Genomic DNA, 21827 nt, shown 5'->3' with positions numbered 1-21827 from the left:
TAGTTTTTTGTTTGACTTTAGTTAATAGAGTTCATTGTTGCTTCCTTTTTGTATTATATAGAATATAATAGACTTTATGAGATATTCATGCATTCCCTTTTGTTGCAGTTGTTCTAAACTTAGTTCTTCATAACTTCCGCTACAGTTGTTGTTGCTACAAATTATAAATGTCTTACTGAGTTTCAACTAACAAAAAACTAATTTAACGTGAAATACCATGACCACACAGAAGACAGACATGAAGTGGGAGCAATGCTTCCTTTCGTTTGATGAGTGTGCGTGCCAGACGCCTAATTTTCATCCGTTTTTGATTACTCGTATATTCCTAAAAGAAATGGCATGGAAATTGGATTTCGCAGAGGAGTTTCGCGTCCTCCGTCGATTTAATGTAGGTAGTATCTGCAAGAATGTCTATGGGCAGCAGTTTACTATTTCGGCGAATTCCGATGATCGTTTGCTAATTAAAAAAAAACATATATATAAAAACATCATTCCTCTGATACTCTTCGAAAAAAATAATATGTTTTAATACAAGTGTTGGTAATGCTATTTTATGGTTAGTGTTAAAATAAAAAAAATGTTTTTTAGCTTATCATTGCCCCCAAAATTGGCAAATATAAAATCCCCAAATACTACGTCTACGTGACAGGTTATATTTAACCGAGAGAGTTTTATAGTGAGAGATTTATTAAGACGTGTATTGCTTAGAAATCACCAAAATTATTGTGAAAACAATAATCCAAACAATTTCTACAAAATAGAGAAAATACGATGCCATTCCTAGCAATAAATAGAATTGTGCTTCTAGACAAACCTCCGTGTACGTCTACTTCGGTATGAATAATGCGTAAATACATATTATATAAAATGCTTTAATCCATAACGTATTATATAAAACGTTTTTATCAAATCTAAGAATATATTACAAACATTGAAATATTTTACACTGCAGCTTTCATTTTATTTAAAGAAAAAGATAAAAAAAGCTTTTAAGAGCTTTTATAACAATTTTAATCAGTGGTAAACTTTTTCTTCTACGCCACGGATTTGCACATAGCTTGAAAATTTGTAATTAAAATTTCCCTCACTCGGTATTACATTTTGATATCATTCGGTACAAGGTAACTTTAATTTTATTTTAAAAGCTGAGTGTTATTGCCTACAACATTTTATGAAAACGTTTGTCTGTTTCCTTGTCTGTAACGTTTTTATTTTTCTAATAATTATTTTAAACCTACAACCTGCCTAACCAACCATACCAACCGTGTTTAATTATATATATTAAATATGAAATAACATACCTCTTTCTTAGTCTGTTCATTAATCTTGACATGTGTCTGCGGCGGCTTGTCTCGTAGAGGTAAGTAACCTTCGCGGCTGTCGGGCTCTTCCGCCAGCGTGCTGTCCACCAAGGTAGTCGACTCCGTTCCGGTGCTAGCCGTTCCTGTTTCAGATCGGCTTTCAGTTGTACTTAACGTAGGCGTGACTTTAACATTTTCATCGGTCGTGCCGGCCGTGTCAAACACTGCCACCGTCTCAGTGCTATCACTGTCGGTGTTCAAAGTTGATTCCGTTTCCACAGTGTCCGTCGCCGTGGTCCGAATCAACGGCCGGATAGTATAATGCTTCGTTGGTCGAGCGGTGGTCGTCGTAACCACCACCTGGATGGGAGCTTGTGTCGCATTGTTGGACATAACAGGCGGCGTGGTCTTAGTTTCAGCGGGGGTTTCGGTATCGATGGTTTTATGTGCATTTTTCTTAGTTTTCAGGGATGCGGTTATGCGAGACGGCGATGCGGTTATTTTAGATTTGCTACCGGATTTACGACTGAGAGTGGTAGGGTGTTCCTGATTTCCTGTCGTCAACGTATCGGCTATGGTAGTATACATCATTTTGGGCGGCGAACGGTCGGCCGGGGGATCGAGGTTAGAGTTTTTCGGTGTTCGGGAAGGTGGAAAAAAATAATCCATGACTGAAGGGGATCGGTTACTGTTGCTGGGCAACCATGACCATGGGTTGAAATCTAGGATTCGAGGTCGTGTTAGATCGTCTGTGGCGTCAGCGGCGACAACGGCGAGGGCGGCGAGCGCGAGCGCGATCACGGGCAGCAGGGGGCGTGTCATGGCGCGACGTGCGCGTGCGGCCGCGGCGACGATCCGAGCGGGACTACTCGAGCGCAGCGCCACTGCACCATCTCACCACCGCTCACCACCGCTCGCCGCCATTCCGCCCTGCGGCTGGCAGTGCAGGCTTCGCAAAGGAAAGTACCTTATACAATACAAGGCTCTGTGGCTAAGCCTAGCTACTTTTCCCCATTACGGAGGCGACATTGTTCACTTCATGCGTCGTTAACTTATTTTGCATGCATAGTTGTATGACATGTTTTTATTGAATGTCCCTTGTTGATGGAATTTGAGATTATCAGTAAATCCGTAGATGTCGTGTTGTCCTATATTTGGGTTGTCAGTGGTTCGCATTACCGCTATTCAATCAGCCGATCAAATTTTTCGAGCGTTAACTGTGATTCTCGTTTGTCACCAGAAATTTATCAAGAACCGCGCTATGATCCACCGCAAACCGTGCAATATTCGTGAACAGATTACTTCTACACGCTCTATTTATAATCGATATTTTACTAAACCTCTATAAAAACGCTATGAACATTTCTATAGTGTTTGTTACGTTTGTTATGATTGTATGAAACCAATTTGTTTGGTATATACCATAAAATTTCTTTAAGTCCAAACTACTTCTCAGATATTTTCTTTGACCTAAATATTAATATATTACTTGCTATAGAGAAAACAAATATTATTAGATTCTCCTTGACTTTCATCTAAGACACTTGAATATGTGTGCAAATGCAACAAATGTAATATTTATTTGTAAAATGCATTGTAAAACAGCAATTACGTAAAATAATTTTATATCACCGAATTTTAATTGATCTTATTAGGTTTAACTTTGTCACGAAAGTTATTTTTTTTTACAATTACCAAATACAAAACATGCAGCATAAATGCAGCTTTTATCAGTTGCCAGTATAGGTATGAAGATATATTCACCCTTATCTCATTTAGCACTTACCTTGACTATATTTTTTTTTTATTATTTTGTTGATTGTTCAAGTAACAAATCCATAAATTTTATGCAATATAATTTGTCATCGCCGTGTAAGCGGTCTACGTTCACAGAACTTTTAACAAGCGTTATATTTTTTTATATCGCTTGTTAAAAAAGTGAGCAATTTAAAGTTACAATCTATATGCAGCTTCTTTATAAATTGTCAACTATATTGAAATTATTTTCATTTTAAGAACGTACTCATCTTTTTAACTGTATTTTTTAGTGTGTTCAACCTTATTTTAATTTATTCCTAACTTAGGTTAAGTACAAGAATTAGTAGTAATGTGTTCATTTAAAATGATAAAGAGCTTGTTAAAACAACAAGGATTGAATTTCAACATAATCCGTATTTTTTTATTATTATTTTATTAGAATTGCGAGCTAGCTGTAACTTGTTCTTGATAAATAAAATAAAAAAATGTTATAATGTTTGCAAAAAAGGACAATTTTGTTTCCCTGTCGATGGCTGATATTTTTATACAAGAATTTGTCAATGAATGTACAAGTCACAACTAGACATTTTATAGACCGTACATGTATTCCATTCTAAGTGTGGTCTCCATTCGTATCGGTATCATTTGCATAAGATGCAGAACTCACTTTCTATATCGCGGATGTGAGGATTCGTTTCAATTCAACGTGAGACACATTTCTACCATTGATTTAAGGAAATGCTACAATTTTGTTGAATGAATTTCTTGTATACTATACTTGTTCTTTTCAACTTTTTAGATTGACTTCACGAATACGATATGAAATATATTTACAGTACAATTAATCCAGATTTTTTATCAATATTCTATATATTGTCTGGTCATGCTTACATTTCGAACCATTCGATTCGAAAAGAGTTCATTTCTTTAACATTTGTGTCAAAGATTAGCAAAGAGGTTTTATCAAAGAATATATTCAAACCAAAAATCGAACAATATATTTTTCCTTATTTATTTTGTCTATTGTTTACTTATTGATATATGTGAAAAAATATACAGTCTAAATTGGATCAAAGACGAAAAAATCCAATTTTTTTTTTCGATTTGGCACTTAATAACTCGTACAATTTCGATAATCAAGCTCATTTTATTCAACGCATGTTTACTACAAACTAAAATCAAATGGAATTTTAAAAAAAAGTTGTTATTGAGTTTGCTACGTTACTGTCCACTTTCAATAAAAGTAGTCAAAATAGAAAAGAAAAAGATGTCACATTCTAAGTATAAAATAAACACATGAAATGATAGTGTTGATGTTGTTTGGAAATTCACAACTATCATTATTTCCAACAGATATCAATATAACGATACTTACAAATTGGCCATCTTATAATGAATACCATTTTTTTAATATTATCAGGTGGCAAACGAGCGTGTGACCACCTAAATTCGCCGAAATAGCGAAGCGACAGCTGCCCATGGACATCTGCAATTTCAAATGCGTTACCTACCTTTAATGAATGGTGGAGAAATAAAGAATATATTGCATTTCAATAGGCGTCCTTCAATCCACTTTCCCTTCCTATCATCACTGCGATGTACGATGAATGTTGTTAAGTCAACTTTTAACCAGATTGAATTTTTTAAAACGGAAAAAAGAAAGTGACATATGCGTAAACATGCAGTACCGTAAGTTTGCTTTTAAATGTTATGCAAAAATAATTGTTATTTTATAACATCACAGATAATTTCGCTTCCGCGTGGATAACGACGGTGACCATTATTAAAATAACATTAGTAGAGCAACTGTTGCTTCACAGAAACCTTTAAACATAATACCTTTATACGTCGGAAATACTAAATGATAGAGAAAATACTAAACCCCCGGTGTTTGAATAACTTGTGCGGAAATTATCCTCGGACAGTACACAACATATTTATTTATCTTTGACTAGCTGGCGCCCGCGACTCCGTCCGCGCGAAATTAAAGAAAAAACGTTGCCTATATGTTCTTAGAGTTTATGTTCTACATCTGTGCCATATTACATCAAGATCCTTACATCCATCCATCCATCTATCCATCCGTCCATCTAAACTTTCGCATTTATAATATTAGTAAGATTACTCATGGCTCGTGGTAACAGGCAAAGGGTATTTACTATGCGGCTCTAGGGCTCTGGCTTGCCCCCAAGTACACAACTTAGTATGTAGAAATTTATACGACTAACCTTTAATTAAAAAAAAATATCTAATAATATTTAATAGATTTTTACTTGTCAGAAAAATAAACTTTAACATATTGAAAAATAATCTAAGAAAGTTACAAATGGTGATTTATCGATTTTTATTTTAAAGGTATTAAATGAACGATGAAATTAATGAACTTATCTTTGAAAACAAATAAAAAAACTCTTCTATTAAGAAGTATTTGCATTAGGAAACAAAATTCATAAAATTTATCTTGACAAATTAGTGACACATTCAATGAGATATATTAGTCCATTACGACTTAAAATTAGAAACCATCAAACAGTGCTTTAACGTTCTCAGTTACAATTTGAGTTTTTTTTGGTGGAGTGAATATACAGTCGAACCAGGATAAGCAAGAGTCCAAGGGAGCGCGATATTTTTCTCGTGTGTATTTATTAAATACGAGTAACTAGACTCGGAGAGTATAATGCTTACAACTACGTAATATGTAATGATTTTTAATCCGACATATGAAAATACTGTACTAACGGCATCTACTCGTAGTAAGAAAATAATGTAAAAAAATATAAATAATAGAAAAATTTAAATATAAAAAAAATTAAAAAAACATTAAGGAAGTTTAGACCTAAATTGATTGCCGAGGGTTCTAAATGATATTATAAATTGCAAACCATGGGCACGTCGTCGCCTTAGATAATATTATCGGCATATAAAGCAGTCATAAATCTGCATTAATCATTTTTATTCATTTTTTTTTAATTTAACGTTTCCAGCTGATATGATTGTGTCGTGAAGGCGATTAACTCAACTGAATATCCGCCTATGATAGTCTGAAGAGTAATATGAATCGATTCATTCCACACAGTTCTAAATCTGACCAGTTTTACACTATGTGAGGTTTTACATTAAGTCAAAAAACATAGAATTTATTTATAAGGATTTAAAATTCATATCGTATTTCGATGGGTCCTATGTATAAGGGGCAAAGTAACAAATTGATGATTTTTACTTTTTTGTATTAAAAGCTAACAAAATACACATTTACAGGTGTAAATCTTAATATTTGCTGAAGTAAAAAGGCCTATGCGGCCTATTTTCCTAAATGGTTGAAACTTTGAGAGCCTCCCCTGAAAAGTTGTAACTTTGCACATTGCACCTTATTCGTAGAAGCCATTGACTTAATGAATACTCCTTGTCCGACTTCCGAATGTCACTATTTTAGCGAAATGAATGGAACAAATTATTTTAAAACCTTCCAAAACAAAATACATTAACCAGTAAGCTCCAATTCGTATCGCGACAATATCACAAAGACCGTTAGTTTGTTAAAAACCGAAATGATTCGTGTCCACTAATTTTGTTGAAATCACGAATTACATTATTAACACAAAATTGGTGCAATCAAAGTATAAATCAGGGGTTGACAACATTACGATTACTCCTGTTGGCTAGTTTATAACACTTGTAATATACTGTATATTACTACTGGGATATTAAATTAGTCTAGCTTATTTGTCAAGAATAATATGGTGTTCTGGTGGCGAAAGTATTTTAGAAATCGGCTCAGTAGTTTTTGAGTATTATCACTACAAACATTCAAAAACTCAATTATTTTTACTTTATAATAGTGTAGATTCCACTCCCTAAACTAAAAATTATAACATTTAATTATAACATTCCAGAAGTCAAAACATATTGTTATAAAATTGTACGGTAGTAAAAAAGGTTTGTGATCTCTGCCATAGAGTTTTCTAACAGTTAATGTATTGATCAACTGCCACGGCGGTGCAGACCTAGATTCTAGAACACTTAAAACAATATAAAATCTACTGCTTTTGAGATCAGTCACGACTATTCGCCGACGTCAAAATATTGATGCGATTTAAGTTATTTCAGATTTTTAAGAAAAGCTTCAAACATTACTTAAAATTTAAAACACTCGTAAACTTTTTAAATTGTATTAAAGCAATAATTATCTGTGTTTTGCAAATAATATGGGACCATATATTTTTATACAAGTTTATAAAAAAATACATTAATGAAAGTGACAGAATATGATATGATATTTCCGACCCAGATCAGTGGTCGGAAATTATGGATTTGCATTTCGCAGGTTGACTGCACACCTTTTTCAATTCTTCCACCTTCATGCATTCGCAAACAGAATAGAGGGTTTTTTAATAATTATATAAATATAGGACCATATTGCAATACCAGAATGAATTCCAAATTCTGACTCGGTCTTGACTTACAAAGTATAATAATACTACTAATAATAATAATGAATTATTTGACTTAAACTGATTACGGAAAGTCATTTCAATAGACGAAACATTGATATAAAAACACGTTGGCATCCCTCTCATTTAACTAGAAAAACAAGAAATAGCAATATTCTGTTATTCAACCCCATGACGTTGCACTCGACTTGTGTGAACAATATAAGAAATGTCATAATTTTCTCTAACTCCCACAACATTGGTTCTCGTCCCGGAGATGTCACCTTATCCCAGCGATTACAAAGCACTTTACACAGAGTGCAAATTTACGGAACCTATAGAAGTTTTTCTTGAATCACTTCTTACTTAAGTGATTAGTCTATAATCAATGATTAGTTACACTGTGGCTCGCACGCACAATCGTAGGGTTCGTCTTTATATTGCGGAACGTAATTGGTTACCGGCACAAGTGTAATTGCGATTGCCCCTTGCGACCTTTTATTTATTTATTTCTTATTACAAAAGTACTAGCCGTTGCCCGCAACTTTGTTCATCCAGGGTTAGTAGCTACCCAACAGTGAAAGAATTTTTCAAATCCGTTAAGTTGTTACGGAACCTATTCAATGCGAACAAAAAACTTAAATCTTTCCTTTTTATAATATTACTACGGATTAATTTGTAAAATGAACACCAATCTTTCACATCCCTTTTTAACTTACGGGACATACCGGACGGATACGACTGTGTGGGAATATAGCAACACGTTCTTCAGTTTTAAAAGTCACTAAACTTACTATACTAAGCAGTTACATATAGTACTTTTTATGTTAAAGCACAATAACAAATGAAACATTTTAAATATTGATTTCAAAAGTTTATTTATTTTTTTCTCAATAATTTAACTTAGTTTACACTTAAATATAAAACAAGGAAGACATAGGTACAAACAAACATCAACGTTTATTTTTATATTTACATAAATTACAATAGATATATCTGTACATTTGGAAGAACTCTACCATTTGACAGCCACACTACGCAAAATTCATTCACAACATTTTTCTATTTTTAGCAGTCATTTTATAGCTTTAAGTAACGATCGCTATACACTGACCGCTAATTGCTGTATAAACTGTTAGCTATATATTAATGAGCTGTGCCGACTGCTTGAAACAGTCCGTGTATGTCACCTCTTAAAAGTGTCACAGTACCATTCGAAATAATACATTTAAAAATATTAAATATGGCTTCATACAAATAACATATCATTTTGCACTTATTATAATTATGAAAATGACTTGGTCTCCGTCGCACAATTGGAAGACTGGAAGCAACAATTATAACTGTCGGTCCTCACTGCCGAAACAAATGAATAAAAATGTTCTTGTACAAGTGTCGGCAGTGGAGTCCAACTGTAATATGGCAAGTAAACAATTAAAAATCATTAAATAATATATGTCAAACGATTGGAATGATCTTTTTACAAAATAACATTTACACGATATAACAGAAACAACGAGTTAACGCTAAAATATTTACAATATTTGCATTAATAGTGCGTCTCTATCACTACATGTAGTCATATCATAAACTGCAATCGATATTTTAAAGGAAAAAAATCAAGTTTTCGAATAAACATTATTCCGTATTTACATTGGCATTTTACGTTTGAATAAACAAGTAAAATTCTCAAGGTGATGCCTCATGAAATGTTCTAGTTTAAATTAATATAAGTTTGTAGAACATAATTATTTCAATTCTGCTAATTTTACATACAAGACATTAGTACGGTAATAATACATGTTAAATTACGTATTATTTAGTTTTTGTTATACGTAAGCAATAATGTACAGAATATTATTTTCTACCACTATTTCGTTGTCTTTTATAAGCATTAATTTGTACTAAACAGGCAATGAGCAATGAATAACACGACAATGTCACCAGCCACTGACAAGCAGCTGACATATCAAATATTGTCAGTTCAACATATTTTTGACTTTTTGATTAATATCTCTATCTCTATTCGAATGTGTCTTGTTTTTGCAACATATTAGACGCTTATATATTTTTTTAAAGACGAATGCACATTAAGTACCTCGTAGGATCACATTGTTATTGTTAAGAAACGAGAAATCACATTCAGTCCTTATCACCTACGAACCTATAGGTATCTAGTGTGGGTTCAGGCATGCAGTACCCGTGATAGGTACGGATGTCCTCGGCGGCGTACGTGACCCCGGGGAGCACGCCCGGCTCTGTGTGATGACGGGGGCACGTGTGGTCGCGGGGGCACTGGCAGATCGTACTTGCGTTCACCTCGTCGATCTGCTCGTGACGCCGACGTACACTGAACAACTTGCAAGGCTCTTTCCTCGAACACCTCAATCTCTGTAATTTTAATAGAAACATACGTATCACTTAACTGAGTACGGATAAACAGAATTACCAAATAGTCTTTTTGATCTTCAAATGTAAGGGAAAATAAGTACTGTGAGATTTTAGTTTAACTATGTCAGAAAAAGAACATATTCTGGTGCAAATGTACTACTAATTTTATTAATTAATAAAAATACTGGTACAACAAAAACCTTTTAGCCATTTACGCCACTTTAGAAGGTCAGAGGTCTTGTCTCACACTTTTAAGCGGAACTTATTTGAACGTGATGGATAATGAGGTTATTGTCGTGGGTCAAAAAGCTAATGGTGGGTTAACTGACTTAGTTTCACTTAACATAGATTATCAAAAACATGTTTCGTAACTTATTGTTTTTTAACATACAATTAAAAAGTTTCTTTGGGAATACTATGAACAGTGGAAAGCGCCATCTTTCGGTAGATAATGTGATACTTACGCTTAGCGGTGAGCACGCGAATTGATATTGATTTCCAAGTTCTCCGCTAGCTGTCGTGTAAGAGAGTTTCTTGAGTAAATACGTCATAGAGGCTTTCGGGCAATGACAATTGACGATCTGTTGCGTTGCGTTGGTGTCGGGGAAAGAGTATATCGTCCAAGCAGCATCCTTGAAGTATCTGCACTTAGGCAATCTCTTTATTGGTTCACACGTCTTGTACAATGTTGTTTTGTCAGATAAGGTATGGTTATCATCCGCTGACAGCTCACTGGAAATAGAGAAATAAATCTTTTTATATCTTGAGGCTTATTTATAAACATTTTTTCATCCCTCTGCGTATTTTAAGTATTATCTATTTTTTTGACAGTGCAAATCAACCCTTTAAAGAAGTTAAAGAAGTTGATACAATTAATGCCGGAAGTCGTTATATGCATAAAGAGTAAGAGATTTGTATTAGACACATATCATTCATAGAATTTTGCTATCTTGTTTTTTATTGTTAATTATTCTATGAATCGTTGTGTTTGTTGACTTGTTCATAAGTTATATCTACGAAGGTATTAATTTAGATGAATTATATAAATAATAATTTTAACACTTCTGTTAGTCCAAGTTACTATAACCAAATTATTTTCCTTTTAAATTAAATCTATTTTGATAACAAGGTAAATAATATTTATTTACCTGGAGCATGGTTTGTGACCTAAGCAACGGCATTTCCTTTCTATCCACGGCTGCGTTGCGTCGTATAGGTCCGCTTTGCTGCACACCTGCCGCGCACGGCACTCAGGCAGATCCTCCTCAGACGTCTGTAACGTACAAACACAATAATTACAAAATCCCATAGATTTCTTTTGCCAAATCATAAATCTTGACAGATTGATAAACGCTATTTAAAAACTTCTAATATGTAGAAAACCTGAAACAGTATACTATTAAGTAATTTGATTAAAAACATGTCGATTGTAATTTTATTGTTTTGCATATTTGTTATTTTTTGATCGTAATTTATCGAGCTATTTAATATCACTTATTATATAACAAATTTCCTTTAATTTAATGGAAAATCAATTATTATTATACCTCTATAAAGTCAATGATGAACTTACAAGACAATAACATAAACATGTTGGAAACAATTAATTTGATGTGTTTACGAGTTACTTCCCACTAAGTATTGGCTTGCATTCAAAATCGATTTCTATTACAATTCTGCGCGCATCGATGTTTATACATTGAACGATTCTTGATTCGCTGCAGCAGTAAAATTTTATATGCACACTAATAGTAACAGAGTAAATTATAAAACGCACTTGCCCGTGGGAATATTTCTACTCTCAGTCGTCTATACAAGAAAAACATAATAGAAATCTTTACAAGGAGACTTCCAAAGGTGACTGTATGGTTTAAACACGGATATAGGAACATGTGCGTTTACAATCCATTCATGTTTTTTTTAAGAGAGCATCGGTTGTACTTCCGACCGGAAGACGCGCCATTTGGCAACCTGCTAACTGTGAGAACAGTTTTTCTGCTACATTCCTTTGCTAGGGTCAGTGCCAGATGTTATATAAAGTCGTAAACGTTGATTTATTAAATCAGTTGATTACATTTTTTTTTATTTTACGTAAACGTAAAACATAAAGTAAAACATAATTTATTTTATGACATATGTACCTAATGTCTTCTCCTAAAACGGCTATTTACGTTACCGTTTTGTTAACATATACAATAAATTATGTTGAATAATATGTAATACATATCAGTGTACCTATGTATACATAAGAGACAACATATATGTATGTTCCTGTTTGTTTTTATAGATTCTGTTAGCTTTGAATTCTAAAAACTTCAATAGTATGAAAACGCTAAACTTTTTTTCTTTGTTCCGGATATACTTCCTGTTGTTTGTTGCTCTAGATTTCAAAAGGAACCATCACCACCGGACCTTTAGACGGACGGATAGTCCTTTTGTAGTAGACACATAGACCGGAATAGTTGTCATTTAAAGTGGATGTTAGTTTTATTTGTAAAGAGTTGTGGCTTACATTTAAAAATTTAATTATCTTGTAAAATTTGTTTAAATATCGGTTATTGATAGGTGAACTCGTATTGATAACAACTTTTGGCAAAAAGCCAATTTAAAAGTCGCCCGAGGACGTTGAGGTTGTAAGTTTTTGAAAGGTCCAAGATTGCGTCGATAGCCGGAGGCGACATTATTAAAGGATTTCATATGCGTCCTTTTCTGAAATGGAAAGGGACGGATTATTTGTAAATTGGTATTTCAGTAGAGAGCAAGTGGGATGGGTTACGTGCATGTTGTCGAGGCGGGGGCGGGGGCAGGGGAGTGGGGAGATCGGGCTGCATCCGGCGCGGACAGGTGGCAGCGCGGGCGCACGCTCCTTGCCTCGCCTCGCCACCGCACCCACTAATCAAATAATTTGTTATTCGTGCGCCTGGCTGACCTTACACAACCTTCTCAAAGCGGCCTATTCATATCCCACGCCGAGCTAAGGTCATACGATAACGCTATAAAAAAACGAAGGTGCGATTTATAAATTGTTATTCGAAATTTTCACTTGATCTGAGTTTATAATTTACTAGCTGTCACCAGCGACTCCGTCCACGCGGCATTAAAAAGACTATATACTACATCTATGCTTAATGTAATCGAAATCCGTTGAGCGGTTCTGGAGATACATTCTAAACAACAAACATCCATCCAAATCTTCGTTTTTATTATATTAGTATGATTAGGCTTAACGCCTAACTAACAAAAATAGCAAAAAATCTTCAGCGAGATATACAAATCTGTGAATCAATCTTTGGTTATCTATGATCAGGTTCATCTAACTCTTCTTCTCTTAATGTTCTTCTTAATGTTTAAATAATTTCCATATTTATTACTCCTGTATGACAGCATGTTGTTGTCCTGCTTGAGTAAATAAGAAATGTAACACTGCCCTACCATTAACTAAGCATTTCGAAACGCGTCTATTCGTATCCGATTTCTACGACTTCCTGTTTATAACTTAGTAACTGCTATATTATCATTTATTTTGACAGAAACACCCATTCAAAAAGATATCGTTATGATAATGACGTGACAGTATTTTTCTGTGCAAGTATTACGTTAGTAGGAACACAAGAAAAGAAATCTCAACATCCCTTTCGTTTGTTGAGTTCTGTTAAACTTTCAATGATGCGTGTTAACTTGTATTTAAACATATTGTCATCGCTCATATTCTCTTTGAAAGAAGAGAGACAACAATATATATCAATATAAGTGTGGACAGCACTATGGTAGGAACCTGAAGTTAGAAAACAAAAGAGATATAATTGTTCTAAGTAATTAGAATCGAAGTGAGTTGTGCGCGGGGCGGGGGGTGAGGGGGCGAGCCGACCGGATGTCGACTGGCTCACAGGAACACAGGTAGCCGAGAACATACAAATATACGTAATATCTTATCGCCGGAGGCTGCATGTTATTTATTACACCGTAATTATAAGTTACGCCCGAAGCACGGCTGTGTTTTTTATCAAACTTTTGTTTCGCTCTTTTTTATTAAACTTTACAAATGTTGTTGTAACTATGCCTTAAGTTAGTAGTATTTTGGGTTACAGCTTCAAACTTTGTTTGACTATTTTTAAAATACTTAATTTTAATTTTCTTAATATATAGTTAAATCTTCATAAATGTAAGCGTAGATGTAGCTTGTTTCATACAAAAGATTTCAACGCTGTCAGCGAACATGCAATCGAGAAACAATGTTATTCTTTATCATTGGTCGGGTCTTCGTATATACATGTGTGAAATGAGACCATAAGAATTAAGCTTCTAAAAGTAATATTTTATATTGTTATCATTGGTAACATGTAGTCAAAATTCTAAATTTCGATCTACTTCAAACTGTTGGCTTAAAGAGATTCAAACAGCTAAACGTTTTAATTTTTTTCCAAATAGATGATAGGAACACTTAAAAATGAAAAAGAGTTAAAGTCTCGCCGTCATATCTTTGAATCGATAAGCTCTTCTTAAACACTACTAACAATTTTTTAATATCTAAAATATGAACAAAATTCGAACCGTGTTACTAAGAGTCTCTTAAAAAATATAACTTTCTACTTCGAAATATCAAGAATTAAATATTAAGAAAGTACAACTGTATATACTTCACAGCTATATATGTGTTAGGGCAATATAAGTGCGCATTAGGTGATCGTCTTCATTGTAAGTGCAGTCATCCGGGGCTCTATTCAAGTCGCACGTGGCTCGCTTGAGACGGATGCTGGACCCCAATTCTATTGCCAACATAATTCAAAGTTCAAATATCGAAGACTCTGCTATTCATACACTTTTGTTTATCAGATCATCCGTCTGTCGTTCTACACTTTCAGCCGCAAAGTAAAAAGAAGTCACTAAAATTGTAGTATAACTAATTTATGTGTAGCTTGTTGATATTAGCTTTATGTATTTTAATTGTGTTTGAAAATATTTGCTTCTGTATATACTAACCTTTGGTGTCCGACAACAAAATCTCTGTATAAAACATATTGTTACCTTGTAACAAATATATTTTACACGAGGATTTAGGTGTCAGAAAACATTAAACTCTTTGGCAAAGCGGTTGAATAATTCTTACTTCTTAGATCTTATTGGCACTAGTTTGTTTCAAATGCTAAGTAAGATGTCTGTGATGGTTTATTCAACAATTTAAAAGTGCTCTAGTTTATTTAAAATTGTCTTGTGTTTAAATACATTTTGTAATCCGTAGGATGTATACATAATTCATACGCTGTTTCAAATGTAAATCCATAATGTAGAAACAAATGGGATACTGCGTCGTTTTACTCCATCCTAAATTTCAAAATGTATGATAATTTTTTTAACATTTACCTGTCCATTTACAATTTTGTGATGAAAATATAAAATAGTATAATAACTGTCTTCTATGTAAATTATTATTTTTTTTATTAAAAAATTGCAATTTTTTTTTGGAATGAATTATAGTCGTACATTTACTTTGCAACTCGCCTCCCCCAATGTGTCTGTAATGATTTCAATGAGAGCAGATTGAATGATGACACCGAAACACTTATCTCTTCAAACATACCGCGAATTACATTAATTCTAAAGTAGGTTAGCAACAATATCTGCAAACTGAAATTGATTTAAACGATACTAATAAACAATGAAAACGAATGTCAGTGACGCGTCACGATCGTGAAATGATATCAGTCCTAACTCACCCTGAATAAGAGCCCCCAATCGGTTTATCTTGCGTACTTATTAGTCCTATTTAACAGTTTGAATTTTACGACAAAAACATTTGAATGTAAGCAAGAATTCTTCTAGAATATCGGAAAAGTACTTGTTTATAGTATGTATAACCTGAATTGACATTAAATATTTAGTTCGGTACGCATTTTTCATAAAAAAGTTTAGTTCATCAGACAAACTAATATATTTTATAGCACTAATATAATATGAACTGAGTTATATATTTCAGCACTACATTTAGCAGTGTGATATTTTAATGGTCTTTTTTATAGAACACATATAGTTTATATACAAAATGCTGTTTAAATTATTAGTTATTAATTAGTTAATTAAAGGCCATGTTTACTTAGTAAGTGGTGTTCGTTTAGCATTGGACATACGACTCCCGTTACGTCCGCCGCCGCGGACGTAGGTATCCGTTCCTGCCTTCCTATCGGATATTTACACTACATTAATACCACTTTGATTTTACTTTCGCCGGCAAACTCATGCCGGTCATGTTTTCTTTACATCTAATATATAAAATTCTCGTGTCACAGTTTTCGTTGCCATACTCCTCCGAAACGGCTTGACCGATTCTCATGAAATTTTGTGAGCATATTGAGTAGGTCTGAGAATCGGCCAACATCTATTTTTCATTTTTTTTAACAGCGCGCAGACGGAGTCGCGGGCGACAGCTAGTATACATATAAAATTATACAACTTTTTAAAATGGTGACAGCTATTAGATGAATTTGGTTAATCTGGGTATTTAACCAAAAGACAGACGAAATTGATAATTAAATTTTATGGTTCTACGTTGCGTCGAATGACTTAAGTGTCGGTCGGTTACTTTCCAGATTAAGTTGGTCATTTATTATGTCCGTCATTGTAACCGTAACATGTGTGCACGTAGGAATAATTTTAGTAGGTATTTTAGATTGTATGATAGACAAATTGCAAGACTATTATTCTATTGAGCACTGTAATGTTTGACCTTGAAATTTATCAATCAATTTGAGAATATCATCTCACATTCATTGTCAGTTATTTCCGGCATTTCGTATAAAATAGAACTATTATTCAAAAACGTTCTTCAAGATCAACTGTTACCGTTACGAATCGGCTTAAAAATAGTGAAATAAAACGTTTTTTTTTAAAGCAAATAACAGACACGGGTCGGGAACGGGTGAGCGGGGCTCGGCCGTAAGTCATCGAAGCTGTCAAGATAAGAAAGAGTGAATGAACACCTGCCGCTACCGGTGTTACACATACCTACGCGGCCGCTTACAACACCGACTTTATAATGCCGTATTTAATCATTACAACACAGCTTACGAATTACGATTCTATAGTCAAAGTATAAAAGTCCTTTTTCCATTGTAACTGGTGTCTAAAAATAATTTATGTTCCTACGTTATTACGTTTTACGGTTGTTGTGATTATCTTAAAAAAATCTACATAGAAATTTAACGTTGACATGTTTCATTTACTAAAACTTTGAGTATTACCTTTTGTTTGTTTTATTAAAGCTCTGTACTATTTTTACTGCTTGAAAATATGCAGTAGGTTGCATTTATGTAGATTCATCTTAAGAATTTAAACATTTTTTACTTTAATATATATTATACTATTTTGTTTAGTAAGTAGTGATTGCTAATCATTGATTTCATCTAAGACATATGATAGCTTAATAGATGCTGATGTATTTTAAATTAAAATTACAATTGCACATTGTCAAATTAGTGTACAATGTTCAAAATAAGAAACCGAATCAATTTTGAATATTGCAGTCACATACACGGTTAGACGATTTAAAAAAAAATCTCTGAAGTCCTAAGATTTAATATATTGGTAGTAAATTATAAACCTATTATTAATATCTTACGTAACTTAAATAATTACGAATTACATCTCAAGATTAAACATTTTGGCGCCAAAATAATTTTAAGAAAAAATAAGATTTTCTCTAAATAACTGTAGTTAAATAGTACAAAGTTAAATGTTGTGACAAAAAGGTCCCTCGTGCGAAAAGGAAATTCTTTAAACTACTGACATTAAGTTACATTATGGAAAATACAAAAGTAATCTAAGTTATCTAGTAACCTTCCAAGTTAACGTAATCGTAAAACTTACCCCAATCTGATATAATATTTTTAGTCCGCTTTTCGCCTGCATCGCTGTTCTCCTGTGTGGCAGAAGAGGCAGTTTGTCCGGCCTCTTTAAATGTATTTCACCCGAAGGCCTGAACGCCTCTAGTGGCGTCCGGATCACTCCTCGTACTACACCGAGGACAGTCGCCATCAGAAGTGTGGCTAACACTTGCATCACTAACGCACTGGTGTACTGTTGGTCGTTGAGTCGTCTTGGTGTTGCCGAGTTGGTCGTTGAGTCGTGTTGCACGGTATGTGATGTAGTGCGCGGGTCGTGTCGTGTGCTCGGGCAAGCTCGGACTGGCGACGGGCCGCGGGCGCGCCGGACCAGGTACGACTTGGCCTACGCGCTGGGTATAACCACCTCGGGGAGCGATCGCGACATCTTGATACTTTACAAATATTTTTTCTTTTATTTTTTGACTTCTTTCAGAATTGAGAGTAAAGCTAGTGAAGGTAATTTTTAGTGAATGTCTTTTAGTTGAATACACTTTAGGGATTTAATAAACTCTGATGACATTTACATTTAGTTCTTTGAGCTTAAGCCCGTGAAACATTTTTTAAAACAATTTTTATCTATAGTTTTAATAAAGTAAGCCAAAATTATTAATTTCTTTATTTGTGGTTCCGCATTTCGTACGCTTTTTGAAAGTAAGATATTCTTGATGTTGGTATTCAAGTTAAAATTAACTATGTTGTCAATGATGATTCTACTGGTTAAATTTATCGTAACATTATAAATTAAAATTAAAAATATAATCCATAACAGTTTTAATATTAAAATATAGAAAAACATTGCTAGTATCAAGATTATTGAGTTGCGCTTGGGTTGACTTCCTACCGATGGTGTTTTTTACACAATCTTGTTGCTCCGGTGTAAAGCTGTGTGCACAGACTAATGTCTCTGCTGCGCTAAAATAGTATAAAGTAAACTATAAACCAAATCATTCATTCAAAATAAAATAACGTTGAATTTAAAAGACAAACATTTATTATGTTTAATACATTCAATTACTTGTTTTATTTTCATTAACATTTTTAAATTCAAATATATTTTTTTTAATATTTAAATTGTATACATTGATTGATATGAAAGAAGTACTTAAAGGCTTACATTATAGCTTCGAGCCAATACAATGCTAGCAAGTAGCATTATTCAACAAGACACCCGCAACTCCTTGTACTCAATTGTTTTAAAACAAAACACTGTCATTCAACATTTCGTAGAATAGGATTTTAACCTCCCATTCACGAGAATTCAAAGAGTTCCCATTGTAACGCGACCTTACTTATGTACCGTCTCGCTCGCTCCCATTCACCTCCGTCGCGCCCGCATGAATGAACCGCTTCTTATGAATGAATGGACAGTCGCTATCTTACTATAGATACTGGGCTGTATATGTACATGTGTTGTTTTGTATCGAGTTATGTTTATCGGGAAATGTAAGCAGTGTTGGTCGGGTCGGGCCGGCGCATGCATTATATTTAACACGACACGTGGTCGGTCGTCCACGGCCGCGGTGTATGTCTCCGCATAACTGATTACTTTGCAGACGCACTTCGCTATTACATTTTAAATACATTTCACATGCAAATAATTATTACATATTGTATTCGCTTTTATATCTTAAAAACATAAATTTAATAAATTCAAAAAAGCATGATAATGTAATGATGTCAAGGACTTTTTGTATTCGAAAACTTTCTTCTTCGTATCTCAAATAATCATCTAAATATTATATAAATACTAGCTGTCGCCCGCGACTCCGTCCGCGCGCAGTTAAAAAATGGGGGGGGGGTTATGAAAAATAGATGTTGGCCGATTCTCAGACCTACTGAATATGCTCACAAAATTTCATGAGAATCGGTCAAGCCGTTTTGGAGGAGTACGGGAACGAAAACTGTGACACGAGAATTTTATATATTGGATATCTAATATCAGTATTATTATTTTTTGTTACCGCAATCAGCATTTCCGGATTCAAAAAACTTAAATCCTCTCGATATTTTTATTTAATCTTGCGAAGGCATGCACGTAGTAAAGTTTATGACGTACTCAAAAATTCAAAGAATGGCACTGATAAGAAAGCATCATCCCTTTAGTTGAGGACATTGTCTTCATTGTGTCAAACAATGCCTGTTACAGACCACTTGAGACTCGAGTGTGCATTTTTTCTACTTCCTATGAAGGGAAAGGAGAGAATAGGCACGCGCACTACAAACTATTGTTATTTTCTTGTGTTAAGATATTGTTCTTTACGTAGAAGTGATATATCCGGTTGAATTCTCCCAAACTGATTGAAAAACCAATGTTGCATTAAAACGAAATTATTAATTTTTCACATTATTTCTTTATCTCTGTTTCTTTACGGAAATTCAAAATATTTAGCAGTGGTCATATCTGAATTCACTCATATCATTTTATTTTTCGTCACTAAAAAAAAAAAAATAGTAAAAATGTTGAGAATTAACCTTTATATCTTCATGTTCATGAAATCTTTACGAGTTCATCTATTTAAGAACCTTCCTTACTTTAAGCACGAGGAAAATGTAGCCACGTGTAAGAGGTCTACATTCAGATGTCTACGAACACTTTGAACATAGGAAGATTTTTAATTTTGCTCATTATGTAAATGTTTTTGAAAAATACTATGCTCATTCTAATTAGACTCATTATCTCTTGTTTCTAATTTGAAAATAACAGACTGTTTTATATTGAATTTTATATTTATGAAAAGTGCTAAGTAAAATCCAAGTTACAATTTTGTACATATGTGGATTTTGCAATGGCATTACCTACACAAACATTTTTACTCACGAATTGTAATGTAAATCTGTTTATTTTACGTATTTGCTACATTAAAAAAATTTCAGTTGAAAATGTTAAGGTTCATTTTTTACATATAAAAGTATATTTACCAAGTCTAAAGTCATAGTTGTCATTGTACACGCGCAGCATAGCTATTTTCGCCCACACACGAGTATGGCCTTCTTCAGAAACATATTTTCAATATGGTGATACTGAAAACGTGTAGAACTAAAAATAACTTTGTAACTAGCGATAACATTATCAATTTTTTATGAAGAGTAATTTTTACGTCTTTACTTTTGCAGTGGTAGGGAAGTTTTAGAACGCCAGAGAAGCTTTGTGCCTTAAAACGTATTTTTTTTTTCAGTAAACAAAAATTTCTGATTGATCTTCGACAATTATTTCGACTTTGGTATAGCATAGATGTATAGACATAGTTTTATGACCCGGTGAGCATAAGACAAACAAAGTTATGATGGCTCACTTGCACCGTCGTACTGTAGCTGTCTTATGTTTTTCTTTTATGTCATATGACGGACAAAACTAACCGCGAAAGCTCTCTTACCAGCTTAGGTAAGCTTGTCACATTATAAATGTATTGAACATTTTATAACGAAGTCAACATCAATGCGCCATGCAGTCGGGCGACACGATTTGCCGCTCGCTCCGGCGCCAGTTCACCTTGCCTTTTGTAACTCATGGCGCAATGAAAATATGCCAACTATAAAGTTTTTACATCCTACATATTAATATGAAGGTTTAGTTATGTAGGTAGTCGAAAGTAGTACTTATTATATTTATGCAAATGTTGCAATGTCAAACTTAAAAAAAAGGCGAATGTATAAATAGTCTCAATATTATAAATGGCAAATTATAGATGGATAGGTGTTCATTAGAAGATATCTCCAGAACGACTAAATGGATCTTGATGAAATTTTGCACAGATGTAGAACTTAGTCCGACAGAACACATACGCTACTAATTGAGTTTTTTTTAATTCTGCGCGGCTGAAGTTGCGGACGACAGTAATATTATACTGCAAGAAATTTTTTCATTTAAGAATAAAAACAATCTATTTTTAAGTTTGTTTTTGCCCAATATTCTCTGCCGTCCTAAGTAAAAGAAAATCGCTTTCCATTTCCTTTGTTTGGGCTCTATGTTTTACTAAGCCACGAAACATTAAAATAAAGTTTTCACCATAATGTAGATAATTTATTCGAGATGGTTTATTTTATTTTTAATTATAATAAAAACTTAGTAT

General features: G+C 33.7%; 3 protein-coding genes across 3 annotated transcripts in view; 1 reads left to right on the top strand and 2 right to left on the bottom strand.

Annotated features, from left to right (window-relative positions):
• LOC106716381 overlaps positions 1–2180 on the bottom strand; it is a 37100-nt gene extending 34920 nt beyond the window's left edge. Inside the window, exon 1 of the mRNA XM_014509894.2 lies at positions 1302–2180. Within this exon, the coding sequence (XP_014365380.2) occupies positions 1302–2123 (822 nt within the window). The 5' untranslated portion in view covers positions 2124–2180. The remainder of the gene's footprint in view (positions 1–1301) is intronic.
• LOC106716380 (elongation factor-like GTPase 1) overlaps positions 1–21827 on the top strand; it is a 67070-nt gene that overhangs the window by 40953 nt on the left and 4290 nt on the right. The window lies entirely within an intron of this gene.
• LOC106716383 (protein giant-lens) lies at positions 9370–18042 on the bottom strand. The gene is made up of 4 exons (XM_045682759.1): positions 17741–18042; positions 11029–11153; positions 10345–10612; positions 9370–9880 (listed from the first exon to the last, which is right to left on the bottom strand). Exons 1-4 carry the CDS (start codon positions 17930–17932, stop codon positions 9632–9634), a joined length of 834 nt encoding a protein of 277 aa, XP_045538715.1. The 5' UTR covers positions 17933–18042; the 3' UTR covers positions 9370–9631.

The sequence above is a fragment of the Papilio machaon genome, chromosome 20, assembly GCF_912999745.1.
Source record: "Papilio machaon chromosome 20, ilPapMach1.1, whole genome shotgun sequence".
In the NCBI taxonomy this organism is placed as follows: domain Eukaryota; kingdom Metazoa; phylum Arthropoda; class Insecta; order Lepidoptera; family Papilionidae; genus Papilio; species Papilio machaon.
The sequence above is the reverse complement of the archived record's forward strand: the minus strand, read 5'-3'. Positions and strand labels throughout refer to the sequence as shown.

Coding starts and splice junctions, on each gene's coding strand:
- LOC106716383 (XM_045682759.1), bottom strand. CDS start 17,932: ATGCAAGTGTTAGCCACACTTCTGATGGCGACTGTCCTCGGTGTAGTA. Junction 10,613..11,028: donor GGTCACAAACCATGCTCCAG/GTAAATAAATAT, acceptor CTCTATTTCCAG/TGAGCTGTCAGCGGATGATA. Junction 9,881..10,344: donor TCGCGTGCTCACCGCTAAGC/GTAAGTATCACA, acceptor TTAAAATTACAG/AGATTGAGGTGTTCGAGGAA.